General features: G+C 38.9%; 2 protein-coding genes across 5 annotated transcripts in view; one reads left to right on the top strand and one right to left on the bottom strand.

The window, feature by feature from the left end:
* LOC149841919 (ubiquitin-conjugating enzyme E2-23 kDa-like) overlaps window positions 1-19,608 on the bottom strand; it is a 46,956-nt gene extending 27,348 nt beyond the window's left edge. Inside the window, exons 1-7 of one of the 4 annotated variants that reach the window (XM_089998780.1) lie at window positions 19,496-19,608; window positions 18,867-19,005; window positions 18,623-18,702; window positions 14,428-14,542; window positions 13,866-13,918; window positions 13,425-13,553; window positions 13,086-13,323 (exon numbers count right to left, since the gene is read on the bottom strand). In XM_089998780.1, the coding sequence (XP_089854906.1) occupies window positions 13,196-13,323; window positions 13,425-13,553; window positions 13,866-13,918; window positions 14,428-14,542; window positions 18,623-18,702; window positions 18,867-18,910 (549 nt within the window). In that variant the 5' untranslated portion in view covers window positions 18,911-19,005; window positions 19,496-19,608 and the 3' untranslated portion in view covers window positions 13,086-13,195. The other 3 variants (XM_089998779.1, XM_089998778.1, XM_089998781.1) reach the window with 3 other exon arrangements.
* LOC149841920 (dolichyl-diphosphooligosaccharide--protein glycosyltransferase 48 kDa subunit-like) lies at window positions 5,318-13,180 on the top strand. Its single transcript, XM_089998782.1, has 9 exons — window positions 5,318-5,599; window positions 5,734-5,859; window positions 7,861-7,914; window positions 10,461-10,502; window positions 12,011-12,086; window positions 12,383-12,508; window positions 12,627-12,731; window positions 12,815-12,898; window positions 12,993-13,180. Exons 3-7 carry the CDS (start codon window positions 7,898-7,900, stop codon window positions 12,666-12,668), a joined length of 303 nt encoding a protein of 100 aa, XP_089854908.1. The 5' UTR covers window positions 5,318-5,599; window positions 5,734-5,859; window positions 7,861-7,897; the 3' UTR covers window positions 12,669-12,731; window positions 12,815-12,898; window positions 12,993-13,180.
* Window positions 19,609-27,925: the final 8,317 nt, after the last annotated feature.

Raw genomic sequence — 27,925 nt, 5'->3', positions numbered from 1 at the left:
CCTCCGGGAAAGTCCTAACACTTGAAAATGTCCACTATGCTCCAGAAGTTCGAAAAAATTTAATCTCTGCAGATCTACTGTCACGAAATGGCTTTAAGCTTGTTTTTGAGTCTGGGATTGTAACTGTGACCAAAGGAAAAATCTTTGTAGGAAAAGGGTTTGCCACTGGTGGTATGTGCAAGATGAGCATAAATGAAGCTACTACTTCTGTTTATATGGTTGACTCCTATTTTCTTTGGCATTCAAGATTAGGACATATAAATTCTCGTTGCATTCATAATATGAATAACTTTGGTCTTCTTCCTTGTCACGTTAGAATAGAACATAAACATAAGTGTGAGACATGCATTCAAACTAAGTTAACTAAACTCCCGTTTCCTAGTGTAGAAAAGAATTATAAATTGCTTGAATTAGTGCATTCTGATGTCTGTACGATGGATAATGTTTTAAGTTGTGGTGACAATAGGTACTTCATTACCTTTATAGATGATTATTCGAAATTTTGTTATAATTATTTGATGAAACATAAATCTGAAGCATTTTCCAAATTTCTTCTTTATCTTGCTGAAGTACAAAATAGGTTTAAAAAAAATATTGTACATTTAAGAACAGATAGAGGAGGTGAATACTTAGGAGAAGAATTTGATAAATTCTGTGGAGATAATGGCATTATCCATCAAACTTCAGCACCTAGAACTCCTGAACAAAATGGAGTAGCAGAAAGGAAAAACAGAACACTTGTAGAAATGATGAATGCTATGCTTCTTAATACGGGTTTGCATTCCAACTTATGGGGAGAGGCTATACTTTCTGCTTGTTATATTCTTAATCGAGTTCCTTATTCCAAATCTGATAAATCACCTTATGAATTGTGTTTTGGTAAGAAACCTAATCTTAGTTATTTTCGTGTTTGGGGCTGTTTAGCATATGTTAAAATTCCATAAAATAAAAGGAAGAGGGTTGGACCTAAAGCATTTAAATGTGCATTTGTTGGGTATGATGAACATAGTAAAGCATATAGATTTTTGGACATTGTTAATGATGTTATTGTAGAATCTAGAGATGCATCTTTCATAGAACATAAAAATGCATTTTATTCTCTTCTTGATGGCAGCCGGATTATAGTAAATAAACTTCCTGTAAATGACATGATTGAATATTCTAATGAATGTGTTGATGAACCAGAAACTGAAGTTAGACTCTGTAAACGCATTAGAAAACCAACTAATTTTGGTTCTGACTTTTATACATTTCTAATTGAGAATGATCCTGTGTCTTTTCAAGAGGCTATGTCTTCTCAAGATGCTGCCTTTTGGAGAGAAGCTATTAATGATGAAATAGAATCAATTATGTCTAATAATGTTTGGAAATTAGTGGATTTACCTGTTGGTTGCAAAACTATTGGCCACAAATGTATTTGCAAAAAGAAATTAAAAGCTGATGGTACAATCGATAAATTTAAAGCACGTTTTGTTGCAAAAGGCTTTAAACAAAAAGAAGGTATTGATTATTTTGATACTTTTGCTCCTGTAACTAAAATATCTATTATTAAAATTCTGATTGCCATGGCTGCCATATATAAGCTTCAAATCCATCAAATGAACGTGAAAACGACCTTTTTGAATGGAGAATTAGATGAAGAGATATATATGGAGCAACCTGAAGGTTTTGTAGTGCTAGGGCAAGAGCGCAAAGTTTGCAAACTTGAGAAATCCTTATATGGATTAAAGCAAGCCCCTAAGCAATGGCATGAAAAATTTGATAGTTCTCTGGTGCATAATGGTTTTAAAATTCATGATGCGGACAAATGTGTCTACAGTAAAGTAGATAGTAGCTCAATTATTAATATTTGTTTATATGTTGATGATATGCTTATTTTGGGTAACAATAGTGAATGCATAAATCAAACAAAAAGATTTTTATCTTCCTTGTTTTGCATGAAAGACTTTGGTGCTACAGATGTTATTTTAGAAATCAAAATTATAAGAAATAAAAATGGCATTGTATTATGTCAATCACATTATATTGAGAAAATTCTTACAAAGTATGAATATCTTAATAGTTCACCAGCATGCACCCCATATGATCCAAATATGAAATTGACTCCTAATGATGGTGTTAGTGTTCAACAATTAAAATATGCCAGTGTTGTAGGTAGCCTTATGTATGCAATGAACTGCACAAGGCCTGACATTGCCTATGCAATGAGTAAAGTGTGTAGATACACTAATAATCCTAGTCATAAACACTGGAATGCAGTGAACAGGATTCTTAGATATTTAAAGCATACTTTAGACTATGGAATTCACTATACTGAGTTTCTTGTTGTTATTGAAGGGTATAGTGATGCAAGTTGGAATACTGACTTTTAAGATTCCAAGTCTACGAGTGATTGGGTTTTTACCCTTGGAGGAGGAGCAGTTGCATGGGGGTCTAAGAAACAGGCTTGTATAACTCATTCTACAATGGGATCTGAGTTTATTGCTTTGGCATCTGCTTGTAGAGAAGCTGAATGGCTTAAGAATATGCTAGTGGATATTCCACTAGGTGAGAAGCCTATACCTGCTATTTCAATGTTTTGTGATAGCCAATCAGCTATATGTAAAGCAGGTAATATGAAATACAATGGGAAGTCTAGACATATTAGTCTAAGACACAATTTTATAAGACAAATGATTGATGACAATATTATTTCATTGAAATATGTGAAGTCATGTCAAAATTTGGCAGACCCATTTACGAAAGGCCTTTCGAGAGATGTCATCAATAAAACATCGAGGGAAATGGGAATTAAGCCAATTAAGTCATCACCTAAGGATACCCAACATAGAGCGCTGGAGATCCCACATGCATAGGTTCAATGGGAAACAAATTGGTGAATGACAGATATTGAGCATATTTATGTAAGCCCATTACTGATGTGTGCTCATGAACTGTAACTAATATGAGGGTTGAGCTAATAGCTCTTAATGAGTTTGTAGGCCTTAAGGCTAAGGTGTGTGTTACAGTACACCTAGACAAACTCACCTATATGAGTGTAGAAATGTGAGCCGTTTCTTATGAGAATTGGCAATTCTCTAGAGCACTCATGAATCCAGGAAAGCACAAGGCTCTAAATGTGCCAACATGAAATCCACACAATCAAACTTTTGGAAACCTATGTATGATTGAAAACTCCGTTAACAATATAAGGAGCTAAGTTCAATGTAAGTCCACTTAGCACCTTGGTTAATTTAGGTTTTCTTTCAAATAGTGGGGGTTCAAGTCATGCAGATACTCTCACTTATGCATAAGTTTCTATGCAAGCCAAATATATTTTAAAACTAGTGGGGGATTGTTAGGAAAGTTTTAAAATTGATGATTTCTTTCCGACAAAAGTGTTTTAAAAAGTTTAGTCCTATATCTAAGAGAAATCAGTTTTTCTAGTGGTTTAAATACAAACTTTGTTCTCTATTCTTTACTTTGGTAAGCCTTGTGTCCATGGGTGGCTTGCGGACGTTGCTGCGCATCATGCAGCAACGGACGCGCCGTTCGCGTGCGCGCACGTGCGTGCGCAAGGGCGCTTGTGGCGCAATGTGGCATTTTGATAGCGCACTTTGCACTTCGCTCGCAGCTGTGCGAGGTGCATATGAGGCGCAAATATCCGTTTTGATTTTTCGATTTTGAGATATCTGGCCGTTTGAAAAGTTTTAATATCATTTATGTTGAGTTTAAGGCGCTTTGTGACTGTTGGACGGTTTTGGAGGCCTTTGATTAACAGTCAAAGGTGGGTAACCGTTCAGGTACCTTTTCGTCCTATTTTCAAACCGTTAGATTTGTGGCCATTAATCTCATTTATCGCAAAATGTTTTGGCCTCTCTAAAAGTCTATAAATTCTTCTATTTTCGTCTTTTGAATATCATCAGAATCTCTAACTCTCCAATTTTCTCATTTCTTTCTTCTCGGTTTGGCTTGCAGAGTTCATGTGTGGGAGAGGTCATTTGTTCTTGCGAAGCAGTGACTCTCTTGAGGTTCAAGCCTAGTTGTATCCTGAGAACTCAGTCATAACAAAACCCTTTTTCGCATCTTCGGAATTTCCGGAGTGGGGTGATTGAAGTTCTAAAGATAGCGATCTTAAGAACGTGCCTCTAGGCTTGAAATCACTTTTCAGAAATACTATTTTCACCAGGTTGGTATAACAAAATAGAGGTCTGGCTGTTGAGTAAACCCATATCTGTGTTGCACACATGGCCAGTGGCGTAGCTAGGATTCATGTGAGGGAGGGGGGGGGGGGTGCAAATAGGGGTGTAGCAAAAAACAATATTTTGGTGTGATAGTCTGGGGTTTGGGGGCAGTGCCCCCGAAAAAAAATTGAGATAAAATAAAAAATGGCTATAATTATTAATAAAAATCTATTTCATATGGACAAATCAAACTATTTGCTGCATTCAGGGCTGGGCTACAAAATGGATAAAAATCTATTTCATATGGAATCAGGGCTGGGCTTTTAAAAAAATATAAAAATTAACTGGACCAGGAGGCAGGACTGGGCTACAGCCCAGTTCTGCACACACACACAGCTCCGCCTATGCACATGGCAGATCTGGGGCCAAGTATGTGTAATTCCAAATTCTGAGTGGCCCTCGCTCACTCGTTCTCGAAGCCAGATGTGCGGTGGGGAATGGGCGGATAACATGACTCGATCCGCTCTCTCTAGTTTCCACTGCGGGATCTCGTACGAGTTAACCAATCGGGACTCAGATTCATTCCGATCCGATTCACTTCGTATCAGAAAAAAGGGAAAACACACACACATAAATTTCTAAATTCCACCTCTCTCCCCGTCGTCTTCCCCCCGAAGTCTCTCAACCCCACGCAAAGTCACAGGCGACTCCCCTCTGAAACCTTAAGCGGCAAAATGGCGAAGTCGTGAGCCCTGCTACCGATGCTTCTGGTGGCCCTCTTCTTCACTCCCTCCGCCTCCTTCTCCCCCGATAGCCCCACCGACCGGCGCCTCCTGGTACTCCTCGACGACCCCGCGATCCGATCCTCCCACTCCCTCTTCTTCGACTATCTCTGATCGAGAGGGTTCAATATCGATATCCGGCTCGCCGACGACCCGAAGCTCGCTCTGCACCGCTAGAGGTAGTACCTCTACGACGGCCTCATCCTCTTCTCGCCCTCTGCCCAGCGTGAGCACCCGATCCGGTTTTCTTCCCTCGCCGATCGATTTGGTTCTTCTTTTATTTTGTTTTGTTTTTTCGAAAATGCTCGGTTCTACTGTTCGGTTTCGTGGTTTTTAGGGGTTTCAGATTTGTTGCAACTCGTTTTAGGTTCTACTTGTTCTTTGCTGAATTGGGAAAAGGTTTGGTTTTTTAGGGTTCGAGATGGAGATTTAGGGTTTTAGTGTTGAGAGTTCTAGGGGTGTTGATGAGGAATTTGATCTGTTGGTTGTTGAAGTTCGATGTTTCTCTTCGAGCAGGATTGGGTGGATCGTTGGATTTGGCAGCCAGTTCTGGATTTCGTCGACTCCGGCCATGACCTGATCGTCGCTGGGGATGTCGGAGCTTCCGATCTGATTCGTGATATCGCCACCTAATGCGGGGCAGATTTTGATGAGGTGAGTGAGTTTTTTGTTAGTGAATTTATGTGTATTTCATAGATGGAATACGTAATTATGGTCGTGGATTTATCAGAATTTGATAAGGTGGTTTAGGAAAATTCTTGCTTGGATTGATTTATGTTTGATTGTAGGATCCTTCTGCTGTTGTAATGGGTCACTCCGGCTACGCAGTCTCTGAGAACGAAGGAGATCATACTTTGATTGCAAGCGATGATTTTATTCGATCCAACTTAATATTGGGGGACAAAAAGATTGAGGTCGGTCATCTCTTACTCTTTTTTTTACCCACCAATTCTGATACTAGACTCTAATAAAACCCTTGCTGTAATTCTGTTATTTTTTTACTGCTTTTGTTTCTGTTTATTGGTCCAGAACAAGAGATGAGTACATCTTTGCTTGTAATTTTGTATTAGATTGAGAAAATTAGCAGTGGAACACATGCAATCCCTATTCCGAAGTTTTCTATTATACTTTTTTTATATTCCCCCCCTGTGACAACAAAGATTGATCAGAAACTAGTAGATATGGATTTAGGAAATCTTACTCTTGAATGAAGTGCCAAGAAAATACTTTGGGCAGATATCTGGATGAGAAACAAACTAAAAAGTTTCGCTCTCTTCTGCAAGTATATTCAAATATTGAACCATGCGGGGCAAGTAAAGGGATGTGGATTCTCATGGATACTTTTGATTTCCGGTTGAATAGGAAAAGGTGTTAGTGATGCCCTAGAGTTCTGGCAAACCTGAATTTCTATATGAACGGTTTGCTATTATCTGAAACTGTGAGATGGAGCCACTGCATTACTAAATAAACTTTAGCAATTCAATTATGTTAGAGCAGAGGTTGTTTTTGTCATTTATTTTTTTTCCTTCAAAATTTTAAAGAAACCTACCCATGGCTATAGATGATTTTGATGCTTGGAGCGCTTCTTAGAGCATTGTTGTTTCTTTCATCTTTTTTCAAGAAAGCATCTAGCAGTATTTATAAACTTTTGAATTGTTTACCTCATGTTTCATCATATAGCTTAAATATCTATAAAATTCTATGGGAATGAAAAGATTTTTTGGTCAATCTTTTCAACTTTCAAAAGAAATGTGTCATATAACTTGACCACAATGCTCTCAAGTGTAGCTTTACATCACGTTTGCATTTTATGGGCTAGTATGTCTGTGGTAGCTTAATTGAACTTTTAGATGCAGTCATACCACTGTAATTGCTTTTACTTGTTTGGATCAAGTGTATTTCTCCATGCTATGGATGGAGGTTGTATGATCAACTAGGGGTGGACATTGGGTAGGGCCGGGCGACCCAATAATGGGCCCGAGAAGGCCCGACTGGCCCAATTGATATGAACAGCCGCGAAAGCCTGTTTCGATTATTTTCGGATTGGGCTCAGCCCAACATTAATTGGGTTGGGTTTTCTTGCCATCGTTTGAAACCCGACTGCTAGGCCCGAATCAGGGAGTTGTGCAGGTCGTTGCTAAAACCACCCAAGAGAGGGAAGAACATCGAAAAATGGGATGTGACCCATTTTTCGGCGCGAGAGAGAGAGAGAGAGAGAGAGAGAGAGAGAGAGAGAGAGAGAGAGAGAGAGAGACCTGCTGAAACCAGCCAAGACAGGGAAGAACATTGGAAAATGGGATGTGACCCATTTTTCAGTTAGAGAGAGAGAGAGAGGTGTCTAACCAATACACCAAAAAGCCCTAGGGTGATTCAAGTGCATAAAGTTAAGCCCTTAAAGCACTAGGATCTTAACAATTCACCACGCTCTGCAACTGACGTCCTCAACGGCCCAATCTAGGATGGATTTTACTCTCGCCTCAACTCTAAGTAGCCCTCTCAATCTTTTGGCGGATCTCACTCTGGTTTAGGTAGCCCTTTTTTTTGGTTGCCCCTTCCAGAATTCGAACTCGAGATGTAGTGGTTGCTCTGATACCAAATGTTAGGTGTCTAATCAATACACCAAAAAGTCTTAGGGTGATTAAGGTGTGTAAAGTTAAGTATTTAAACTACTAGGATCCTAATAGAGAATGAGAGAGGTGGAGCAGTTTAGTCGGACCAGCCGGAGGCAGTAGCCACCATTGTCTTTCTGTTGGGGCTTCTTCAGTATCATATTTGATTGAAGTTTATGGTTGAATTCATTGCCTTTAACCATAGAAATCATGAGCACATGAAAACCTCATATAAGATAGGCAGTATGTCAGTCCTTTCTGTTGGTTTCTCCGACTGCCCTGATATTTTGAACCTGAAATTTGCAGGCTCCAGTATTATTTCGATGAATTGGTCATTCTTTAAATGCTGTTAATGGTCATGTAAGTACTTTAAAGTTTATGGCATTTTGCTTCTGGATGCTATGTTGCAGAAAAACCAGTTTACTGTTTTGATGCCTTTCAGATTCTTAAAGTTCTTTCTGCATCACATTGAGCATACTCTTCAAATCCTACGATCAACTTATCAAGTCCTACTTTTAACAGGGCATGCTATTTTTTTGGTTTCTGTTTTGCATGTATGTATTTCCATGTTTGAATGTGGCATTATGGTATTCTTTCAGATTTCTGTGCAGTCTAGTGGTTCTTTCGTGCAAAGATTGAGCTTATTAGCATTTGTTTTTCTTTGCTTTATCTTGTGCCCTAGATTGCTTGGCACCCTATCCTTATATTGCTTCCATCTTTCAATTTTTATAAAGTTTTCAGTACCGATGGTTTTCAAAAAGATAAAAAAGCAAAACATTGTTAGCATTTTTCTTTTCTGATAGGCAAGATGGGAGATAGCCCCTGTGGGATTCAAACCCAAGCCTCTTGGTTATGATAGTGCAACTTGACCATCCAACTATCTCATTTGAACCCCAAACATTGGCATTTTATTATCCATAAAAGGAACATCCTTACTAAAACTGTTGAAGGGGGGAGAGCTTTTCTGCATGTTGAGGGTACTTTGAGTTTTAATTGGTTTATTTTATAATGGTACGAATTTGGTGATCCTTCGTCACTATGACCTAAAATTTTGACCTCGGACTCATCTACTCCATCAGTGCATTTCAGCAAAAGTTGAAACCAAGCTTATGCCAAGTATGGTAAATAATTAGGCAACCTTTGGGCTTGGGGTCTAATTCCTTTTTAGCAGGCATTGTCATGTGATATTGTTGGGTGTAGATATTCTTTATAGCTAAGCTAGGTGAGCTGACATGATTATAGAAGTGTTTGAGTCATATTAAAATGCTCAATGCAAGTGGCCTTCAGCTATTCCCAGCTCAAAAGCCTAGCTGGGCAATGCTGGCTCAGCCTATTAAATTGATGGGCCCATGGGCCTAATTGGGCCTGGCCAGCTGGCTCATATATATATAGATATATATATAGGGGAAAGGGGGACCATCCAGATTGATCTCTGACCTGTCCTCTCTCTCTTGATGCTTCCTGCCTCCCGAACCCCACCCTTTGTCTTTACCGCCTACACTCAACAACCACTACTCCAATGGGCTTCCGCCGGCAGTCGGCCGGCGATGCTTGGTAACCAACCACTGGCGGCAACACGTTGGAGAGAGATTTTTTTTTGTCCCCTGTTTGAGGGTAGCCATGACCATTCAGTGGCCACCTAACAGTTGATGCCAGTGGTGGTGGCTGGTTGATGCCTGCCTAGCAGCAAACTTCTGGCAACCATCCACGGTGGATGAAGAGAGAGAGAGAGAGAGAGAGAGAGAGAGAGAGAGAGAGAGAGAGAGAGAGAGAGAGAGAGAGAGAGAGAGAGAGAGAGAGGTCATCCCCGGTGGCTCTTAGGTCAGCAGCAACAGTCAGGTGGTCATCTGGTAACCCAGAGGGAGGAAGATGAAGGTAGGGTTGGGGTGCAGCGAGGGGGTGAGGAAAGGGACGAAAGGCCACCACAGAAGAATGGGGAAGTGGGTGGAAGGGGAGGGTAGAGGAGCGGAGAAAGCGATCGCTGCCGCTGGCAGTCTGATCCGCCGGCCGGCTGCCTCAAGGAAGGAAAGAAAAGCTTGGTGAGGGTGGGAATGTGTATGAAGGAGGTGGGGATGGTGGTCATGGGAGAGAGAGACAGAGGTATATATATATATATATAGGCCTGGGCCCGGTCTGGGCTGTGCCGGGGTTAAAAAATCTCAGCCCATGGTGGGCTGTGCCCGGCCTGTTGCCCACCCCTAGCTGGTCATTCTGGGCTGTGGCAGGCGAGGTTCTTTCTTCAAGTCTAACTTTGGGTCCATCCTCTACTCAATGTGGCTAAATCCAGCACTCCAGCTATAATGGCAAAAAATAGTCATAAACATTGCCCTTCTTAAGAATTTATCATGGTTCTAAAGACCTCTTTTTCATGAGCCAAAAATTTAAAAACATCAGGATACATTAAGAAATGTGTGGCAGTGAAAGTACTGCATCATATATTGCACTAATGTCATGATCTTTTGTTGAAAATTTTAATTTTTTAAAACATATAACTTTTAATTTCAGATTTAATCAAGATTCTTCAGAGAATTTCATAACAAAATCAGTTATTTTTTAATTTTGCAGAGAAAATCCCTCACTGACATGAGAGCAGGATCATTCCTTTTAACCATGTGATGATAAGAGCAAAACATATAAACATCACTCTAATATTATGATACATCTAAGTAAAACTCAGTCAGTGGGAGCAGATGCCAAGTGGATTTGAATTATGTTGCTTTGTGCCTTTCTTCACCTGTATGCATACCACTTGTTAGAGAACTAGGAGGATTCTTGCTTACAATCATTGTGGGCAGGCAAGAAATAATGCTCTCATCCTTCTATCTGGATCTTTGGATCTATTCAGTAACCGGTATGCAATGCTGCTTCTGTTCTTGACTTGTCTAAAAGAACCTTATTATGTGCAGCCTATTCAGAGCAGGAGTGCAGAAGGCTGGAAGTTCGATTAAGTGGGTAAATTGAGCAACTGTCTTTATGTTATTGGATGTTAGTGGCATTTACTTTTTATGTTCTACTCTGGCATGTCCTTTTATTTGATATTCTTAATTCTATTTTCTCCAAGAAGTGTGGAGGTTGATTGCTTGGGATGCTAGATTATTAGATGCAAACAACCAATGATAATTACAGAATTAATGGAAGCACAACAAGTTCATAGTTAGAATTGACAACATAGCAATCTAGAAAGGAATAATATGATGACATAAGCTATTCTTTTTGGCATAAATATTTCTGTAGGCTATGAACTACACTAAGGACTAGGCAGCCATCAATAATGTGCTAAATGCATAAAATTCTCTCTCAAAAGGGAAATTATGGAATTACACATTCAGTAAAGTTGAGAATTCCATTTCATCTGTCTGGACTCTGAACCAGAATCCTAATGCACCAATGTTTTCAAATTTGGTATGCTTTGACTTTTTTGGGATTGGGTTACTCTGGCTTTTCTATATCAAATAGGTTCTACCAGGGTTAGTAAATCTTGGGTTGCACACACTAGGATGAGCTTCAGATTGGTATATAGGTTTTGGTAGTAAGACTATTTAATGGAATTGACTTTTCAATTAGTTTCTTTTAACATTCATCTCTGAGGTTTTATGAGTCATCTAAGTGCTCATTTTTCAGTCATCTCAACTAGCTCCTCAACAAGGATATTTAGTTTAATGGTGTAAGGAACCGGCAGCGATGACTGAAAACGAGTACTTAGGTGACTCATAGGTCCTCGAACATGAAAGGTGGTTGTTTCAGAAAATCTTACTAAGTAGCAGCATTGACTTAAAACTAAATCTTGAGGAACCCATATCAGGTTATCTCAAGCTTTATCTAATCTATTTTGGTCCATATTCAAGCTAAACCTGCTATAGTTCTCAATTTGGTTTTCAGTGGTGTCTATATGGTCTTTGTTCGTCCTACACGGACATGTATACTACATAACCTGCATTTTCATTGAAGAGAAAAACAAGTGGGATCAAAGGTCATGATTTGCTGTGGTGTCCATGGAACATTTCAATTTTCAAGGTTTTACCAAGGCTTAAACATGCTCAGGCATACTATCGATCTTGTGGAGTGTGTCAACAAAGAAAACTTTTGGCTATTTGTTCCCATTTGGCTATCTAAGAATCTAGATCAGACATTTCTCTGATATATATATATATATATATATATATATATATATATATATATATATATATATATATATAATTTTAGTAATGATAGGGTGCACTAAGTTCACCTACACTCTAATTAAGTCTGTTGGATCTATTTTGATCCAATAGTTGTAATCATTCAGAAAAAAGATTATTGCATTATAGGGGCATCACATTTAATATGATGCACCTTTTTAGCTTTACACCTTTACGAAAGCATTAAATTAAGCATTGGGTTTAGTAACAACTAAACATGATTAGACACTTATAGCACATGCACATGCTTATAGTTGATTTTTCTGTCGTGAATGCAGACATGAAAAGTCTGGTAATCAGCAATTTGTGATTGAACTAAGCAAGTGGGTCTTCCATGAAAGAGGCCATCTCAAGGTGAGCTTATTTTTACTTTTCAAGGTTGCAAAATCAAGGGTCCTGTTTTTGTCAGAAGATTAAGGAGTATGGCCATTATCTTGTTGAGGCAGCAGTGATGTGCTTGTCATTAGTATGTGCTTTGTCAAGTTGGAGGCTGGATATTTTCTTCCACACTGACTAGTTGGTTTTCAGGCTGTCAATGTTAGGCATAATAAAGTTGGGGAGAAGGGTGAGCACTTTATGTACAGATTCAACGATGATTTGGTACTCTTCTCTCTCATATGCACATTGTTAACATGTCTATTGTATTGAAGGAATACTCCGACGAAATCTATGAGTGGACCAGAATCAGCTGGACTAAATATGTAGCTGATGATGTGCAAGTGAAGTTTTACATGATGAGCCCTTACATCTTGAAGACCTTATCCAACAACCAGATGGTTTATGCTTCGTCCAATTCCCCTCATGACCATTGCATATTGTTTTTTTTAAGTTGCTTTTTTGGGGTAATCTTTGTTGAGTTGATATTTTCCTTGTTTTGCCCTTCTGGTGCTGTAGGGTCTCTTTTATACTTTGTTCCGAGTTCCAGATGTTTATTGAGTCTTCCAATTCAAGATCGAATACGAAAAACTCGGATGTACAAGCTTATCTCTCTCTAAGCAGGTAGGTTCTATATTCCTGTAGAATTTCTGTCATCGGCTACATTTTATTCTTGTACCTGAAAAAGAAAAAAAATTGGATTGCAGATCCCAGTTCGACCATTTAGGCACAACGAGTATGAGAGGTTTATACCCGCAGCTTTCCCCTATTATGGGGCATCATTTTCCACGGTTAGTGTCATTCGTGCTTTGTAAATTAAACCAAATTTTGTCTGTTTAGGCTTTTCATGTAAATTTAGTATGCTTGTTTTTTTTTCTGTTGCAGATGGAAGCCTTCTTCGTTTTCAGCTGTCTATCTGTACAACAAGTAGGTTCTGAATGAGTAGCTGCTGTTAAGAATTAGAGGATGAGAAAGACATTATTTGTAGACAGTTTTGATTTACACCAGGCAAAATTTACAGTTTTGAACCAGAATTTTTGCCAATTAAATGAAATTTACAAATCTTTTTTTTTGGGGTGGTTATGGATTCAGTCTGCATCTTCAACATCCATTTCATCCTCACTAGTTACATATTTGTCATCATCATCTTCATCATCGGTTGTTTCGGAGTCTTGGCATTTGATGTCGGTCACCTTTGCGTACCTCTCACAGTACTCTGTTGAGGGCATGAGAAAGGACAGTGCGCTGGTCAAGTTTTGGCTTAGGTAGTCGTTATTAGAAATATCACGGAGAACAACAAGAATGCGTTGGCTTTACCTTTAACCTTCTGCTCATAGATATTGCTATCCCTCATCATCAATGCAGCAGCTTCACCGTTCAATGGATCGGAGGGATTGGGGTAAAGCAGGAGTTGAGGAAGGAAAACTTCGAATATGTTAACAAGATCTGATATGTCGAGAAGAGAGGTCAATGTGGTATTTCAAGAGAATAATTCTAGTTTCAAATAATTCGTTTGGCTTCAAAAGAAAACAAGAGAATAATTCTGCATCATGCGAACATCTCATATGAAATCCTTTAGTTATAATGCAATCGATTTTTTTCTCCCTCCCCCTTTAGATCAGGTTATCCACCTTTTTCTCAGGAACCTGACACACTGTTCCTATTCTCTTCTGTTTGAAATCTGATCTAAACCCTTCATTAAGAGGGCAGTGTGGCTTCTGTATATATATATAAGAGAGAGAGAGAGAGAGAGAGTACCGAACATAGGGCTCCATGTCTGGTTAATGACATCAAGGCAAACAGAGCCGGACCTAAAAAGCAAATCAGTACTGTTAAAATTCTTCTGATAAGTCATGGAGTAGATGTGGTATGTGGTACTAACATGCTTCAACATCACTTTGCTAAGCCACTGTCGTCTGCAAAACTGTCAATATATGCATACATGTGCATCTTGGTCCAAACATAGGCCAACGGAATTCAAATCAGGTGGTTCAAAGTTCAAACATGTAAATAAGAGGAACTTGTGGTTTTCTTGCTGGTTTGGCACGTTCAGAATAAACCAAGCGAATGAACTACCCCAGAAAAGACGGAACCAACTCAATAGTCAATTCGGCCAACTCATCCCATTCATCCTGGTGAAGCCAACAAGATGGTGATGCCATCGGTGCAAATTCAGGGTACTCAGAGAATTGACAAAGAATTATGTGTTTGGGAGAACGTGATTAACCTCAAGGATTTTAATTGCACATTATTGACAACATAACTCTGCTATATGCAGGAAAATGCATGAACAGAAAAAAGTGGGAGCTCAGGAGCTCACCTTTCATCAATATTTGGGTGGTAAATTTTGTTGACAAAGCTGATGGAAGGAGATTTGTATGGATATGCGTCCGGGATCTCCACTCGGACTTTCCAAATTCCACCCTGATACGGACCTGCAGAAGTGGCCAACCAAATCATTCTCTTGCTTCTCTAAACCCAGAAGCATCAAAGTTAACAGTCAAACTATTGCAAAACACGTCTCTGTTAAACCTAATAAATACAAGCCCAATAATTAAGCCCCCAGCTTTCTCCAAAGTCCAAATATTAAAAGTTGGACACGTAACTCACGCAATCACACAAGTTCTTTTACTTATTCACCGGCTGAATGTGAGGTCCTTGACCAAATTAAAAGATAACAAGTTGGGCTAAAACTATTCATCATATCATCCCCAAAATTTTCCTTTTTTATAAAGGGAAGAGGAGTTGGACACGTTACTTTTTACCGTACCATCTTGCTGCCAACGCGAGCAAACACCAAATAGTGCAATGAGGCCAAATGAGAGGAAATTCATTGCTTCTTTCAAAAAATAAAGAAAGAAAAAAAACTCATTGGGTTGCATCCTTGCTTTGTCCATAGGATAAACAACTCATTGGGTTGCATCCTTGCTTTGTCCATAGGATAAACAAAGGCCTAGACTGCCTAGTAACCGATCCTCATCTTTTTTTAGAAGGGCAACCAACCCTTCTCTAGTTATCTTTATCCAAAAAAGTGGGATAAAGGTGAGAAATTGCGTAACAGAGAATAATGCAATCTTCCTGCTTATTTCACTTTTCTGAAAAAAATGCATCTAAATACCCTTAGGGTATGTTTGATGGCTCGTCCGGTGCATCGCACCGGATGAAAAAGACGTCGAGAACTACATTTTTAACAAGCATTGTAAGCAACGGATGGTGTTTCGCACGTCCGCCCCGCGTTCATTAACTTATGTTATTTTCGATGCACTTTCCCCCTGTTAAAAAAAAGAATAGAAGCGAAAGAAACAAAGTTCAAAAAAAAAAAACTTGACAGACGCAGCCCTTTCTCTCTCTCTCGACTCTCTCTGGAGGAGCGGAAGACAGCGTCCCGACCAGCCGAGTTTACCCAATGTCCCGACTGGCCGGAGCCGCTCCGGCAGGCGAAGTGGCCAGTGCCGACGAAGGCACTGGTGGCGCCACCTACACAAAGTTTCAGCTCTACAGAGTGACTCGGCCGATGTACCGACCGCAACCCAATCGGCGCCGCTCGAAGCGACGTTGCTACTGCCTCTGCTTCATTTGGACCTGCATCATTGTGCTCTTCCTTCTCCTGGCCCTTGCTATCACCGATGCAGTCATGTGGGTGCTCTTCCGCCCGCAGCGGCCGGACTTCTCCATATCGACCCTCCAAATCTCCACCCTCAACGTGATCGGTAGTTCACACTCACACTTCAACCCTCTCATCTCCTTGATACCCGAAACCCCAACAAGAAGGTCGAGTTCTTCTACGACGATGTCTCTGTGTCGATCGACTCGGGCGGGGTCTCGCTCGTATCCAGGTCGTTCCCGGGTTTTGCGCATGCCACGAAGAACACGACGATGGTGTCGATGACCGTATCGACAAAGGGTGAGACAGTCGTCCGGGGTAGCCAAGCTGGTGGTGGATCTGAAAAAGAACGTGTCGTTGGCAATCTAGATGGAGACGAAGGTGAGGGCCAGGCTTGGGGCATTGCAGAGCGGCAGGTTGCGGATCAGGATCTTCTGCGATGGCTTCTCCCTCAGTGTCGACAAGGCGAAGGTCTCCTCTCCCTCTTTCCTCTCCAATGAAAAATGCGCGATCAAGATCCAGATCAAGGTGCTTAGATGGAAATTATGATTTTGCGAAGATCCCCTGAGCTTCCTTGGTCTCCCCTTCCTCTCCAGCATCTCGGTCGGAGACGCCACTGTTGAGCTCTTCATAAGCCTCACCACCGCTTTCGGGGCAAAAATTGAATTCCAAATCCATATTGAGGGTAAAGATTCATGATTTTAGACATAATTTAATAATTGGATCCATATTTGACCAAAAACCACTATAAACTTGTTCAATCATGTAAAATGATGGACGAGTCGAGTCATACTATCCAAAAGCGAAGTAATTTGACCCATTATCCATGACTGTCCAAGTTATCTGCACATCATCGTCAAACAACGGATTGTTGAAACATAGCATCCGTCCAAACAAATGTTGGACTTAACTAACAAAACCAATGCTTTGTTCCATTTTTTTTGTTCACTTCGTCCAACTCTAGATAAGCCATCAAACGTGCCCTTATCTTACCTCCTATTGTGGTTCAATTCAAAGAACACCAAAAGAGTAGCCTCGATTTCCATGTACCAAGCTCCCTCTCTCAAAAAAAAAAATCTCAAAAAAGTTTCAATGTACCAAGAACCCAAAACAAAAAAGCAACTGATCCTTTACTCTGTTAAGCACATATGTGAGCTGGCCAAGCACTGCTCAGCTACAGATTAATACTAGTGGTCTAAGTTGCTCTCATCTAATTGTTCCCAATAGCCATGACATCTGGCTCCTACCACGGTGTATTTTCTTTTTCCCAATGTCGCTACCGCCGCTACATATTTGCTAATTCCAAAGAAGGCACTGAATTTTGTATAACTGGCACTGATAGAGACGTGACCTTTGCGTTTCCTCTTGATTTTCTGGAAAAGACCCCAGGACCACAATAACAAACATGGGCAAGGTTGAGAACAAAGTGAAATTTGGTTCACTAGCATAATTACACATGGCCACCCACTTGGCACCCTCTAAGCGGTTCATCTCGGATATGTTATAATATTCTCTCTTACCTATTTAAAGTTTTCACCAGTCACTGAAAAAGACAAACTGAACATACTAAAATGAATATCAATAATAGTATCAGCGTACCAATTTCCTAATGGGTTAACCCTTTTTCTGCTGTTTGGGGGTGGTGGGGGAAACTATGGCCACAAAGGCATAAATTATAATCTAGACTCCCCATCTATTCAGGCAATGACCATTGGCCAATCTTATATATTCCCTAAACTTAATCCATCACTAACAGTAAAAGGGGACAACATTGTCAAGGCGGCCTGAAAGAATTCACCATTTACCACCACTTTACAATGGGAAAAGAGCCAGGCACCGCTTCAGTGAGATGAGATGAGCTCATAACGTGGACCGTCCATCCCCGTGAAGAATCCAGCGGTCCAGATTTGTTTTCTCTTTATGCGGTCCACTTTTTGGGACTTGTGCTTTGATCACATATACTTTTATTTACTATACCCATCTTTTGGTAATTCACAGAAAAGCCACCTAACTTATCAAACTGTTCACAGAAAAGCTGCCCAACTTTTCGGCTAGCACGTTCAGCTGCCTGCTTTTTACTTATTTATTATGCATTTATGTTTCAAAGACATGCTTGATCCTAAAATCGTTCAGGATTTTCGAAAATTTCTTACGATAACATCAGTGACTCAAATTCGCCCACAAGGGTTCGGCTCATCTGGTAGGGGAGGGGCAACTTATGAATGTTACCAAATTGATGAGACGTCCTAAGTTCAAAAAAACCCACAGGTGGTGTCCCTTGCCGGAAGAGGTAGAAGCTGGGTGTACTTTCCGACGAGCAAGACGCACCTCAAGGATTTTACCAATCAGAGGTCAGCCAATGAGTGGTTGGTGATGGGGAGGGGGCGTTTCCAAAAAAAGTGACCCAAATCCTTTTTCAAGAAAATCTTGGTGAGGAAATAAATTGAAAATTTCAGGTTTTTCAGCAAAAATCATTAAAAAACTGGCATATATAAAAATTTAAAACTAATAAAATATGCAAAAGTATAAATATATATATATATCAATTATATTAAAATAAATACTTTGACTTTAGTATTGTATTTTTTAATTATATCGGCTTTTAAATATATCATGATAAAACAAACATTTTCAAAGATAGCTGAGTCAAACAAAAAGTTTAGGATGCCCCTCATTATTCATTTGTTCAATAGAATAGCGTAAGACGATTTCTTTCTATAAATAAAGAGGACAAGTCGGTTCATTCCCCAAGTTGAAATTCATTCAGATATTGCAGGCGGGTGAATGTAATAAACATTAGACGGATTCGTAAATAGCTGATAAGTTGGGCAGGGTCTCGTAATTACCCTTGGTTCCTCTCGGAATCGACGGTCCAGAAGGAGAGAGAGAGAGAGAGAGAGAGTATTCTTACTATCGGCGGGACCGCAAAACTCAACAAAGAATTCGCTCATGGAGTCCTCAACCGTCTCCACCTTGTAATCCGTCATCATTCTGTGCAGTGTCCAGCCCCAATAAACAACAATAACCATCACTTTATCAAAGAAGCAGAAGAGGGAGGAGGGTAAAAACTATGAGAAAATGAAGGAAAAAAAAGAAGTATGAATCGAGCAAGAAATTTATTTTGTTTGACGATGAGAAAAAGGGGAATTGTTTACAGTTTCATGACGTCCATATCCCTTCTCTTCGTTGGAGAGCACATCTTCGCTAAGAATTCGAGTCCCGATCTTCCGAAAAAAAATGAAATCTTTCGACTGTTTCACCAGAGCCCGAGTAGCGACTAAGGTTATGCTTGGCCTGTCACACGGAAAACGCACGAGAATACCGCGAAAATGAGTTAAGAAATAAATAAAATCCTGCGAAAGAAGATCAGCAATTCTAGCGTTGCGAACGAATTGGAATTCAGTTTCCCAGAAGGAATTTCCCATCTTTTTTCCTCTTTCGGACACAAGGAAACGAAATCCACAGACACGGAAAATTAGGCAAAAACAAAGAGAAGTATTCGTCTCCCGACTAACCGATTCTCGTCCCGCGCCGTTGTAGCGAGGAAGAGATCCACAACGGCAAGAAAAACTACGATTTTTCACAGGAATTCAACAAAATCCCGAAAATGATCCTAATTCATCAACAAATATCACGAATTTGAACTGTAAGACTCCTCAGCCCCGCTGTCCAACCCAAAACCAATCGCTAGAAATCCGGAAACGATCCTCACATAAGAATCCAACAGACGATTCATCATGGACCGGAAAACATCCGAAAAGCCAGAGACTTCACAGATTCTTACCTCGAATGAGCCGGAGATGGATTCCGGTAGTCGGAAGATCTCCGGAAATAGGGTTTCTTAGCGAATCAAGAAAGAGAGAGTTCAGGATGGAGGAAGAAGCAAGAGGGAGGATGGCAAAGTTACGCTTCCAGGGTATTTATATAAGGTGGAGGCCGCAGAAAAGGTGTGGCCCTGTGGCTGTGGGGACGAAGAGGAAATAAATAATTATTTTTAACCAAAATAAAAGTTGAGGTAAAATAATTACAGGCATTATTGGCAAGAGAGAGAGAAAGAGAGAGGAATCAGACTTCACAGATCACGATACGTCAAGAGACAAGAATCTGTTACGAGTCTACCCTTATGTTTGACAGATATTTCGAATTTATCCCTCGTATTTTAAATCCAGGGGCTTTGTTTGTTGGCGGATCACGGGAACGATTATTCCATGGAATTTCCAAAATGGCATTCAAAGAGGGAGAATCAAGTGCAATGAGATTGCATACTTTTAATGCTGTGCTGCACCTATCACCCTCTATCTTCCAAATATAGCCTGTCAGCTGTAGAGCACGAGTAACGATGGAAGGTGATCAGGTGCAGCAGCACACTAAAAGTGTTCAATTACATCTTCCTCATCTTTAAGGTGGAAAGTTCAATGTCACAAATCTCTAGAAAAAAAGGAAGAGGAAAAAATTTTATTTTCAATCAAACGTAAGAAAAATATGACATTTTAGAAAGGTTAAAAACTTTTTTTTTTTTACAAAGAGAGCTGGGGTTAGGCAAGACCCCTGCCAGTTTATTAGATGAAAATTAAACCAGAATATCTACAAAGGGGGAGTCCAGTCTGGACTCATATCAGTCCATAATCAGAAACAGCCATTCTTGCCAAGAATTGAGATATGATGTTCATATCTTTGTGAAGCAACTTAGCCCAGATTCGAGGAAAACAGAGCAAATGTGATACTAAATTGTCTACCGCTGGATCGGGGGATGATCTAGAGCATCCGACACCGAACCGCGCGGATAGTCCCATCTACCAAATCGGTGGCATGCTTGCTTCGAGACTCTAAGAGAAATATGAGAACCGAAAATATGAGAACTAATGTGAGCCACAATTTTCATTGAATCTAACCATACTGATGTGATCTAAATGCTTGGATTTATAAGAACCCACTCTTGAATCATCAGATTTTGATGCTTAAATGAGATTTTTTTAAGGCTTTAAAATCAGTGGCTCATAATGTAAATAAATATTCAAGCATTCAAAAATCACATTTTTTTCATCTAAAATACACAATCCAATGGTTGATTCCTAGCTAATTCACCATGCCAAGCACATCCACATGGTTGGATTTTGCAAAAAAGCGTTGAAAATGCTCATATTTCTAGTTCTTATATTGTGATTCTAGTATGTATTATGTAAAATACTACAACAATTTGCTTTTTTTGGTAGGGATGACTTTCAATTGTCACAAAGTTAACAGAAAGTCACGGGTCTGAAACACAGAGGATCCAACAAGATTGAAGCCGGGTGTACTTTTCAGTGGGCAGGAAGGACCTCCAAGATTTTACTAATAAGAAGCTTGCTAGCATTGACTCGCAGAAATTTGATCGACAACTCGGACATCTTAATCAACCTAACCCACTCTTGCAAACATTTCCTGGACTTGTTTCATTTCTCCACGGATCAACCCAGGCCTTTGATTCAGTCTCAAAATGTGAGATACATTGTAGAGTCTTGGATTGAGATCAGGTGCAATGTGATTGCACACTTTTAATGTGCTGCTTCACCTGGTTTGCTATTGAGGACCTCCTTCCTTGCTGATTCAAACGGGGTCATCACAAACTTAGGCATGTTTCACTTGGACTACATCCAAACATCATCCAAGGGGTTTCTAGTTGCGCTTGATTCACCAATCAATCCGCTATGAGAATGCATATGGCTGGGCTGAACCAGCATGAAAATTGATGAACCACAATGATAATCGATGGCCACCCTTGCCTTGGATGGAAGATATGCAGAACTGCATTGCCATGTTGCGTTGCCAAAAAAACTGATCTGCAGGTAGCTTTGAATATGGTGGTCAGAAATTTTCATTGGAAAGCGATAAATTATATTCTAATTAAAGTTTGTGCTCCGAGTTGAGAATCTTTTAATGAATCTTTAATCCGACTTGACTGATTTATCGGATTGCATGTTTCAATGAATCGAAGTGAATCATCCTCTACCCTACTAGGAACCTCTTCGAAAGATAACCTATCATATGTGGAGCCCGAGCCATGATGGAGGGTGACCAGGTGCAGTTGTTGGATCTCATAGGATCCGAAAACCGATATGAATGGGGTCACTTGAATCTAATCGGGCATGTGCGCCGAAAGGAATGGTTGAACCTCCAACGTCGTGAATAACACACGCTCTCCTATTGAGTTATTTCAGCCCTCTCCAAGTTTTGAGTTTTTCCAGAGTCCTCCATTAGAGCTCTTGTTATGTTGTCTTACTCTGCCATGGCTATGAGCCATTATATAAGCAACTAAAGAGGCTAGACTAATTTCACCATTAAACTTGGAGATAATGCCCCGTTAGTTTTGTAACCCTATTCATAAACATCATGTAGGTTATGCAATCAACCATTAAATCAGGATTAATATTTATATTAATTCTACTTAATTGACTTAATTATAATTCATAATGAGCCCACCAGAGTGTGACTCTTGGGGTTTCTCTTATGAGACCCTATGACCAGATCCAGATCTGGTACCAAGATCCAACATCTCTTACTTAACCATATGGGGTGAACATTAACATTATGAGGATTTCTATCATAATTATTCATGCATGTTCATTTATACTCACTTGAGTCATATTTGACTCACATGTCTTTCAAAGATATCTTTTGAAACTACCTTCGTCAATGAATCAACTACTATATCCGATGAAAGTAAATAATCAATTAAGAGTTTAGCTTTCTTTAGCATACATAGTTAAACATCAACCAAATAAAACTTGCACATTTTCATAAGTTATATCATATTTAATCATATCATTTCATGCATAAAACAAAATGTTCATAACAACTTGAGAATATATTCATCAAGATTTATATATTTATCAAGTTACCATGCATATATGATATGATCATGCAACTTATTCACATATTCTATGTTTTATTCATGACATTATAAGGCATTCTACGTGCATTTTTCCTCAGGATTTTTGTCACGAAACTATCTTACATAGCTATATGAATTATTCATCATGTCAAGATTTTAATCATAACCCTTAATATGCAATTTCATGTGTATACTTTCATTCACATCTACTGCAATAACAATTATGCAATCTATAATACTAGAGTAAACAAATACATATCACCATGATAAATTATTTTTAATATGTATCAATTAGGTTGCCTTATTTACAACTCATCATAACATATAGGTTACACCATCTTAGTGAGTCATAGAGTTCTTATGACCCTTTCATAGGACATCATCATGTTTACATGCACAATAGTGGAGTACTATGAATTTTATCAACTTATGGATCCATGATAAAATATAATTTATCAAATACAGTAAATACTCTCACTTTTCAAACTTTCAATATAGTTCATACTTTCACTATCCATGTGCATTATCACATGCAACATATTTAAGTGTAATATGTAAAAAATATATATTCTATGTATAAATAACATGGAATGGTTTTAGACAAGCCAGCTCGTGTTCGGCTTTTCTCATCCAGGGACAAGCCGAGCGCAAGCTTGGCTTTAGCCTAACATGAGCCGAGTCACGAGCTCAGTCCATTTGTAAACAAGTCCAACCCGAACATATCCTGATCGGTTAGTTTGGCTCATTTCACCAGCCCTAAATTGAAGGCAGAGGTGAAAGTGCATGAACAGTTTATTCATATTTCCCACTTCATGAAAGTTCAAAAATTGAAATGCCCACAGCAAACATCTGGATACCACATTCAGAAGGATGTGATCCATGACAACCAAGACATTTAATTTGACATGCTCCTTTTTATCTCCCAAGACAGATCTTATCGAGTTAACTAATACTTGATCATATTGCATCAATATATCTAGATTCAAATAACCATATAATATAAGTATCGCCATGTTGCATACCATGTATAAGTTTTTAAAGCATCAAAATATCCCTTCATTCATTCATATCATAAGGAGCATAACTTATGATGATTATTTATCATCATATGCAAATAAATATTCACATGCATGTGTAAAATTAATTCAACTCCCACTTTTTTAACGCATTGCAATTAAGCAATATATATGTTTATTAGAAACAATATGCATTATGACTAAAGCTTAAGTCCTTATATCTATATTCAATTTGGATATACACCAGATCCATATTCAATGAGATTTTTCTTTTCTTTCTCATTGCCATTTGAATAAGCTCATTTATAAGCAATCAAACTACAAGCCTATGTCTATATGTGTTTAAATCTATCATTAGATTCAATAAAAAAATATATTCAAATCCTATTTGTTTTATATGAGTCTGTATCCAAATTCAACTTGAGATGTTATCCATCAAGTCCAACACGATCCATATTAATAAATGGATCTACATGCAAGCTTAAGCAAAATTATGGATCATATAGGATTTATCCGTAGTCCAAATCCAAATTCTTATGTTTTAAATTCAAATGGATTTTAGTACACATTCAATATTGTACTTATCTGGATCTATCTGAGTCAAATCAGGACCCATATAGAATATATTATTAGGTTCAAATATATGTCTTGATACTATTTAGATCCATCAATAAAACCTGGATGAAATCTATATTCATATTTCAGATTCGTCATTATACTATTTAGATCTTATACTAGATTTGTTCAATAAGAGAACCCAATTAAAGAACTATCCAAATAATTATACATATGAACCATAACTAGTTTCATATCATACTACGAGTTTTGAAGAAATTAAATCTTCATGCCTGGTCGAGTTATACCATCAAAACTCATAAGATAACTCATACAAGTATGATAATTGAGCAAACATGTTCAATAGGTTCAATTGAATCCAATGATGTTTTTTAAATAAAAAAATATTCAACTGGATCTGAATCTTATTCAGATCCATTCATGTTCAACCGGATCTAATATAGTTTTACTAGGTCTAGTAGAATTTGACTTATGTCAAGCATCAGATCCAATAGTATCTAATCTAATTCAACTTGGTCTCTCATAAAGCTGGACCAATACAAGGTCATCCCAGATCCATATACTAAGCATACAAAAACAATATGTCATACATAAAGCATTTCAAGATTCAATACAAATTCATGCATGTTTAGATTGCTTAAACAAAACTATGGGTTATATGAGATTTGACTATAGTTAAAATCTATTAGATCCATGGATCCATAATATTTCACTATATAGACCCATCAATTAAGAGAGGACATTAGATCATAATATGAACAATCCACAAAGCATATCCATCATAATGTTCTAGGTTCTCATGATATTGTTAAATAACAAAATTTTAACACTCAAAATAAACTCAATTGCAAGCACAAAGTTTATATCATGAGTCTATTACTTATTTGGATTTATGCAATATTATAGGTTCAAACAGATTATTTATCAAGTTCATTCTTATGTAAAAAATATGGGTCACTATGATTTGACTATAGTTCAAATCTATACTCTTAAGATCCAAATCCATACAACGCATAACTAAAATCAAGCATTATGTTATCTGGATCGAAAATTAAAACTTAGGCCAATATCAAGTCTATAATACAAAGGCATCTATCGAGGACATATATTAAGATGTCTATAGTCACCCAAACTAAATAAGCTTGGATCCTCATAATGTTAATTTGGATCTAAACTTACCCATAACAGGTAGGGATCGAATCAAACCATAGTTGGATCCAAAGTAAACTTTGAGTTTTATGTCAAAATAATTCTAAAATTAGACTTCAATATCCAAAACCAATATTGGGTTATCAGATCCAACTAAAAAAAATACTCACAAATTCATATGTTTATCTCATCAAAATAAATCCAAATTGTCAAATAAATAAAGGTTTATGACTTACCTTGATATCATTCTAAGCAATAGTCTAGCATATATGTCTTATAGATCTAACATTGAGAATTGGTCCAATTTCGGTTCTTGTTCAGAAGGTATTAAATAGGTCCATCAAATCCAATCTATATGACTAGATCCAATCAGGTTCAAGTAGTTCATTCAAACCCATTAGGGTCAGTCACTATGATCTATCTCCAATCTGGCTTGAGATTATGGATCATCAAGTCACTTAATCCACTTGGATCCAAACAGATCCAATCTGGTTTGTCCCACTTGGATTCAACCAGATCCAAATGCTCAATCAGATCCAAATAGGTCAATTCTTTTATAACTTGTGTTCTAATATTGTTCAAATGGATCTACTTCAATCCAATTAGATCCAATCAATTGATTGAATCCAAACTAATTAAAATGGTTCTATTTGAATCCATTAAGATCAACCAAATTCAATATATATTATTGGATTCAACCAGGTCTATCAAAACTAACTTGATCCAATCAAGTTGAATTAAGTCAAATTGAATCTAGCAAGATCCACTCAATCTAAGTTTTGTAAAACTAGAAACCACATACGGGAAAATAAAAAAAGGGGGCAAACAAGCAACTTCAAAAGGTTCAACAAGAATTAAAAGAAAATAAAAAGAGACATTAAAGTAAACCATATAAAAAGAGAAGTTCAAGGGCTAGGGTTCTTGGCCCTTCGAGACCCCTCTTACCCTTTTTTTAAATATTTTTGTAAAAAATTTTGGGTTTCATCCTTACTCATAAAATGGGGGACCCAATTAGGGTTTCCCTTTTTAGGAAAGGGGAAACTCAAGAGACGAAGGAAGGGGGGGGGGGGGGAGTCATCACCAGACCTTAGCTATTTGGTGAGACTTGGTCATCTGGTGGGAAGACTCTCTATCAGTCATCCCTGTGTTACCGCCCTCCGACAATGACGATCTGTGGTCTTCTTTCTCCGGCAATTCCAACAACCCCTCTGACCACCTGTTGTGGCTCCCTGTCTCCTGCAACACTGACAACCACTGCGGTGACTTGCTGCAGCCGTCTGTACTTGTGAAAAACCGTGGGAGAGGGGAGAGGCCTTGCTGGCACCTCTTTTTCTTGCAACCATCTTCACATGCAAAAAAAATGAGGGAAAGGGGAGTGACCTGCTCCTTGCCAGCACCTCCTCTGGCTTTCACCGACCGACGCTCTCCAACACTAGTAGTCGTTGGCTTGCTAGAGCAAGTGCTTTTTCCATCATTGGTCGGCGAGCCTCCTCTTCCTCTACAGCCATCGCTTGCTTCCCTCCTTCTATCAATAGACCAACGACCACCTCTCTCCGATAACATCTGCTGCTCCATCGACCACCTCATGTGATGGGCCTCCTCATGTGGCGCGCCTCTTTCTGATGATGCAAACAACATGAAGTAGATGTGGAGGCCCCTCTCGGACTCCTCTTTTCTCCTTTTTTTTTTATTGGGAGTGTCTGCGACAGGTGGCAATTGAACCAAACTTCAGATCAAATCGTTTCACAATCAACATCATAATAGAATTCAGTATAGGTATCAACACGATAATCATGATTAACAGTTGATCGAAATATAAACAGGAAGCAAACATGTCGATTTCCATATTATACCAAAATTCAGACAAATGCAAATGACCAAACAGATGCATAGAACATAATAAAAACAACATTAACATATTAGTATTATGTAATAAGCTAAATCATATGAAAGTACTTCTCTTAGAAAAGATTCACCCCCACATACGGTGCAAATAGGGTCCGACGTCCTTCCCCAGGATACAATAGCCTCGACGATCTGGATCGGTACACTCCGACGGTAGATCGTCCTTCGAAGACAACCTCTCTAAACCGTTGTTGCAGAAAACCCCTTTCTGGGAAACATAGGAGAGAGAGAGAGAGAGAGCAGCAAAGAGAGAGAAAACGAAGTTCACAAGAGTCATGTGACTTTATGTATCTGTAACCACAACCCTAACCATGTTTTATAACCCATGAACGGTTACAAAACGTGGAAGAGCCCTGTTACAGAATACGAGGGGTCGTGACCCGATAACGGATTGATCAGTTATCCATTTCTCTTAACCCATTATTTAATCCAAATAAAAATAGTAATCCGGGACAAAAAGATCATTGAACTTAGAATGGATATGGTCCTAAAGGGCCAATTACCCGAGCCCGAGCCTGGCCCGACCTGGCTCGGCTCGGCATGGTATGACTAGGCGGGCGGGTACACGTGTGTGTGGTAGCCATCCCACTCCCTTGTTCTTTGGAATAAGTGTAAGAATCTCCTTGTAGTTTATAAAGCCCACACCTATTTTGAAATCCTTCAATATGGGACTATTTCACATCATCAAAGTCCAAAC

The sequence above is a fragment of the Nuphar pumila genome, chromosome 3, assembly GCF_984573655.1.
Source record: "Nuphar pumila chromosome 3, dmNupPumi1.hap1.1, whole genome shotgun sequence".
NCBI lineage: Eukaryota > Viridiplantae > Streptophyta > Magnoliopsida > Nymphaeales > Nymphaeaceae > Nuphar > Nuphar pumila.
The sequence above is the reverse complement of the archived record's forward strand: the minus strand, read 5'-3'. Positions and strand labels throughout refer to the sequence as shown.

Excerpts from the sequence above, each read along its gene's own strand:
- LOC149841920 (XM_089998782.1), top strand. Across the intron at positions 10,503-12,010 it reads AAGGCTGGAAGTTCGATTAA|ACATGAAAAGTCTGGTAATC; the intron begins GTGGGTAAATTG and ends TCGTGAATGCAG. Across the intron at positions 12,509-12,626 it reads CCTTATCCAACAACCAGATG|GGTCTCTTTTATACTTTGTT; the intron begins GTTTATGCTTCG and ends CTGGTGCTGTAG.